The sequence below is a fragment of the Chrysochloris asiatica genome, unplaced genomic scaffold (genome assembly GCF_000296735.1).
Source record: "Chrysochloris asiatica unplaced genomic scaffold, ChrAsi1.0 scaffold00002, whole genome shotgun sequence".
Lineage (NCBI taxonomy): Eukaryota > Metazoa > Chordata > Mammalia > Afrosoricida > Chrysochloridae > Chrysochloris > Chrysochloris asiatica.
Window position 1 is genome coordinate 21,587,557 of NW_006408520.1, and position 6,000 is coordinate 21,593,556.

At 38.8% G+C, this 6,000-nt stretch overlaps 1 protein-coding gene across 1 annotated transcript in view; it reads left to right on the forward strand.

Moving 5' to 3' along the window:
- TGFBR3 (transforming growth factor, beta receptor III) overlaps nt 1–6,000 on the forward strand; it is a 176,323-nt gene that overhangs the window by 137,920 nt on the left and 32,403 nt on the right. Inside the window, exons 10-11 of the mRNA XM_006831059.1 lie at nt 470–610; nt 784–942. Of these exons, the coding sequence (XP_006831122.1) occupies nt 470–610; nt 784–942 (300 nt within the window). The remainder of the gene's footprint in view (nt 1–469; nt 611–783; nt 943–6,000) is intronic.

Sequence of the window (6,000 nt, forward strand, 5' to 3'; positions counted from 1 at the left end):
TTTCCAGAATTCATACAGGAAAATATTGAAGAAGATTGGCTTAATAGCATATATTAGAAAAGTTCTTTTCTTTTTCAAAGGAAGCTTTTTACAAATCTTGATAAATATAAATAGCAAAAAGATCCCTAAGAAGACTCCCACCCCTTCACACTAGACTTCATATAAGTCTATTGGCAACACCATTTCAGTATCTAGTGTTTTCATGCTGTTTAAAACTATTTGTATTTCTTCACAAAGGAAAAATATTTTTCACCCAAATCTTAATTTAAACATATATTATTCTTCACTTTGTTCATGTTTCTTTCAAGATGAAATCCCAAAACCCTGGAGTTGATTGTTTGTTTGTTTTTAAGTCAGATTTTCCATTTTCATCTGAGTTAGTCCGTGGATGTTCATATGAAGTAGAAACAATTACAGGCAGTTTGGTATGTTTATAAAACTGATTGACTGTAGTTTCTTTACCTTTTAGATTGTGATACAAGCCTTACCTCCTGGTGATAGTAGTGGTTGGCCAGATGGCTATGAAGATTTAGAGTCAGGCGACAATGGATTTCCAGGAGATATGGATGAAAGTGATGCTTCTTTCGTTGGCCGGCCTGAAATTATGGTGGTATGTGTTTGTTTTCAGTAGATAGTTGTAAAGAACATTGTCATTTTGGTTGGTTTTAGTTAGGGACTGTCAAAATATAAAACTGAGCATTAAAAAGCTCAAAGCTTATAAAGCTACAGGGCCTTTATCCTTCATTTGACTGAGATTGATCGCCATGTTTGTTTATTTTCCAGTTTAATTGCAGCCTGCGGCAGGTGGGGAATCCCAGCAGCTTCCAGGACCCACACAATAGAAACATTTCCTTCAATATGGAGCTGTACAACACTGACCTTTTTTTGGTACCCTCGCAGGGAGTCTTTTCTATAGCAGAGAATGGACACGTTTATGTTGAGGTGAGACCTGAATGTTAGCCTTGGGCTGTTTAGGTTAGCACTGAATTGTGGTCCCAGTGGTTACCCTGCTTTGGACCTCATCCTGCTCATCCTTATGGCCTGAGACCAGTTCTGGGTGTGGAGTTGGCTCAGAAAACACTTCCTGTTTGATTTCTGACCAATTTCAGAGCTTACTCCATTATGCTAAACCAAGCGAGTTTTGTTGATGAATGTTAAAAACAAAACAAAAACTTGGCAGAGTGGGACTTCTCCTAATAAAGGCTTGTCCTTGCTTTGTCCTCAGCAGTTTTTAAGACAGTAGTTCAGTAATTGCAATGTCAGTTAACTGTGAAATCTTTCAAACCACTCTGCAAATTAGCTTTTAAATTGCATTCCCTTTTGAGTGAAAAACTGTGTGCCATCATAGTTTATGAACTTTGTTGTTTTTTCCAGATCACTAAATAAGTATAAGCTTATTAGGATTTGTTTCCACATATAATGATATAATCATGCATATGAGTCCCTGGGTGGTGCAGACCATTAATGTGTTCTTCTCCTAACCAAAAAGTTGGAGGTTTGAGTAGACCTTAGAAATGCCTTGGAAGAAAGGCTTGGCAGTCTATTTCTGAAAACATATTCATTGAAAACCCTATGTTGTTGTTGTTAAGTGCCATCGAGTCGATTCCGACCCATAACGCCCCTGGTAGAACACACATAATTCTATTTTGACCCACCTGAAGTCGCTATGAGTTGAAATCAACTTAATGGCAACTAGTTTAGTTTAATCATATATAACATAAAGTCTTAGCGACGCTTTATAGGGTTTCCAAGGAGCAGCTGGTGAGCTGGACCCACTGACCTTGTAGTTCAAACCGACTTTGCAGGATAGCATATTAACACCAGGACTCCTAAAACATTTACTGCAGATTTACTATGCACTGATGACAGATATAAGTATTATAATAACTAATGTAATTACTAGATTAATCTGATCCCATGAAACAAGACTATTAATGTCCCATTTTATGGATGAGGACATTGAGACACAAACTTGCCCAGGGTTAAATAGTTGTTGTTGTTAGGTGCATTCGAATTGGTACTGACCCATAGTGACCTTATCGCAGAAGAACAAAACACTGCCCGATCCTGGGCCAACCTCACTACTGTTGCCACGCTTGAGTCCCATCGATGGTGCCACTTGGCCAGTCCATCTCGTTGAGGGTCTTCTTCTTTTTCTCTGACCCTCCACCTTACCAAACATGATATCCTTCTCCAGCGACTGGTCCCGCCTGGCAATATGTTCGAAGTATGAGAGCCGAAGTTTGGCCACCTTGGCCTCCAAGGAGCATTCTGGCTGCACTTCTTCCAAAACGGATCTATTGGTTCTTTTGGCAGCCATGGCACTTTCAATATTCTCCTCTAACACCATAATACAAAAGCATCAATTCTTCTACGGTCTTCTTATTCACTGTCCAGCTTTCACATACATATGAGCTTATGGAAAATACCATGGCTTGGGTCAAGTGCACCTTAGTCCTCAAGCTGACATCTTTGCTCTTCAACACTTTTAAAAGGTCTTGGGCAGCACATTTGCCTAATGCAATACATCGTTTGATTTCTTGACTGCTGCTTCCCTGAATGTTGATGGTTGATCCAAGAAGAATGAAGTCCTTCACAACTTCAATCTTTTCCCCATTGACAAGAATGTTGTTTATTGGTCCAGTGGTGAGGATTTTTGTTTTCTTTACATTGAGATGCAATCCATACCGAAGGTTGTGCTCTTAGATCTTCATCAGTAAATGTTTTAAGTCCTCTTCACTTTCAGCAAGCAAGGTTGTATCAGCTGCATATCGTAGGTTGTTAATGAGTCTTCCTCCAATCCTGATACCACATTTTTCTTCATAGAACCCAGCTTCTTGGATTTTTTGCTCAGCATACAGGTTGAATAAGTATGGTGAAAGAATACAACCTTGTCATACACCTTTTTTAGTTTTAAAACATTCAGTGTTCCCATGTTCTGCTCAAACAACTGCTCTTGGTCCATGTACATATTCCTCATGAGCACAATTAAGTGTTCCAGAATACTTCGCAATGTTGTCCATAGCTTGTCACGATCCACACAATTGAAAGCCTTTGTGTAGTCAGTAAAGCAAAGGTAAACATCCTTCTGATATTCTCTGCTTTCAGCCAAGATTCATCGGACATCAGCAATGATATCCCTCATTCCACGGCTTCTTCTGAATCTGGCTTGAACCTCTGGAAGTTCTCTATCAGTGTATGATTGTAGCCATTTCTGTATTACCTTTAGCAAAACTTTACTCACATGGGACATCAGTAAGATTGTCTGATGATTTCCGCATTCCGTTGGGTGATCTCTATTTGGAATGGGCACAAATATGGATCTCTTCCAATCAGTTGGCCAGATAGTTGTCTTCCAACTTTCTTGGAAGAGATGAGTGAGTTCCTCCTGTGCTGCCTTACTTTCTTGTAACATTTCAATTTTTATTCCATCGATTCCTGGTGCCTTGTTCTTTGCCAGTTCCTTCAATGCAGCTTGGATTTCCTCCTTATATAGTTAGTTCCTAGAAAAGGCGTTCACACCTAGGCAACCTAGCTCCAGAGCCCACACTGTTAACTACTGGATGGTACTATCAAAGTGCCATTTGAAAGAGGACAGCACATAAGCTCTGTGCAGTGCAAATATTGAAGTTCACAGGTTGGATTCTAGGGAAGATAAATTTCCCTATGGCACCAGGATGTCTGTGTTTATTGTGCCCTGGGCACAACTGTTAGTGTTTCAGTCGGGTGTATTTGTCTCATTGGTCTCACAGGAAAGCCACCATCTGATGAGCTAGTTTTGGTGCTAAGCTGCAAGTTGGTGTTCTACTGAACTTGTGGGAGGGGTGTGAAGCTTAGGGGCTTGAAATAGGCTATTTCCATATATTAAAACACACTTCAGTGTACATGTTTCTACTTTAGAAAGACAAACAACTCTACGTTTACTTTGACTCTGGGACAGAGCCACCTGACTCTATACATTGGTTTCCTCAATCATGTGGATTCTGAACCTTCATTCCTTTTTTGACGTCCTGTTTAGAGGGCTTCTCTTTTTTGGATGCATCTCTTTTCTCCACTGGGGAAAATATGCTGCTTTCTACATACAGTTTCTATTTAGAGATCTCTCCTTAACAAGGATCACTCTTTCACTCAGATTTGTCTGGCTGCATGTTCTCCATGTGTAGTTGGTAAACTGTGCTGTGCTGTGGGTTTTAGGGGCACTGCCTAAGTGCACTTTGTTCTTTCCCAAATGTGTGCCTTGCTTTGCTTATTTATGGCTTTGCTGGTTTATGTTCACTGATATCCAGATTCCTCAAGTAGTCTACCCTGAGTGTTTTGAGCTTCCCCCACATTTTCCCCAGTAATCTCTTCATTGAAGTATATTATCTCCTTTCATCTTTTCATTTTGTTTCCCCTTCATATCCTTTCATTTATTATCTCCATTTTTCCTAGTTAAATGTACCCAGTGATGTTGTCAAGTTGATGAAAAAGAAATGGACTTAATATTTTTAATATCAAATATATGGAAGAGAATTTGAGGAGGGGAAATATTATAAACTAACATTTTAAAATTATTTTAAACTACCAAAAAAATGAAGGAGACTATAAAATTTTTTGCTAAATCGAATAGCAACCATGCCTAATCATTGTTTCCCAGCTTGACTCCACTACTGACAGGAACTGTTTCCAGGTTCTTATAGCCATCCTTCTTCACATCCTCTCCTAGAATCCCTTGTTCCCTCCAGACCACAGTTCCTTCCTTTAAGACAAACGATACCAGTTTTGTCACCTGTTCTTTAGTCATCTCAAGGTGGTAAATGGTCACATAATGACAGCTTTTCTTATAGTTTCTTTGCCTTTAGGAATTAAAAAAAAAAAGTCTATAACCAAAGTAATTTAAATCTAAAATCCCAATACTATCAAGTCAATTCCAACTTACAACTTCCCTATAGCACAGAGTAGAAAGGCTCCTTAGGGTTTTTGAGACTATAAATCTTTACGGAATCACACAAGTCTCATTTTTCTTCTGAGGAGTGACTGGTGGGTTTGAACTACTGACCTTGTGGTTAGCATTCAAATGCTTAACCCACTGTGCCACCAGGGATCATTAAATCTAGAAGAGTACTACTAATGTTGTTGTTGTTAAGTGCTGTTGAGTCAGTTCTGACACATAGTGATCCTGTATAGTGTTTCCAAGGAGCAGCTGGTGGGTTTGAACTGCTGACCCTGTGGTTTTCAGTCCAGTGCTGATCCCGCAGCACTACACTAGGAGCTCACTACTAATAGCTGTGAACTATGTTTATGTGTAATTTTACTTTTATTATCAGAGTAACTACAGCTAGTAGGTATTAATGCCCTTCTTCTGTAAGTGAGGAAACTGGGGTCCAAGGTCCCTAGCTTGTGAACATCAGAGCATGTGATTTCCCTGGGCTTGTCTCACTCCAAAACTGCTCATTACCAGTTCTTTTTAAATGAAAAGATTACTGATAGTAGTTTTCCTCCCAAACAAGTTTTACAATACCTTAGATATTTCATCATTACATACTTTCTATGGAAGAAAATACTTGTAGTTCTTTTGTTATAAATCTTTTAAAATGTGCTTAGAGTTCATGTTAAAGGATTCTTTACAATGTTGTTGTTTGTTAATGTTGTTAATCATTTTAATGATAGGGTATTTGTAATCCAACATTTTGCTTTTTCAGAAATATCATAAAAATAACCAAACACCACTTTCTAGAGAACTTTTTAATAAAGCATTCATACCAAGGTTGAAGATTCTCTGGGCAAATTATTGAATGATGCAGAAAGCATCAAGAGAAGATGAAAGGAATACACAGAGTCACTGTAACAAAAGGAAATGGTTCATGTTCAACCATTTCAAAAGGTAGCCAATGATCAAGAGCCAATGATATTGAAGGATGAAGTCCAAGGTGCATTGAAGGAATTGGCAAAGAACAAGGCACCAGGAATTGATGGGATGAAAATTTAAATCTTTCAAGAAAGTGAGGCGGCACAGGAGGC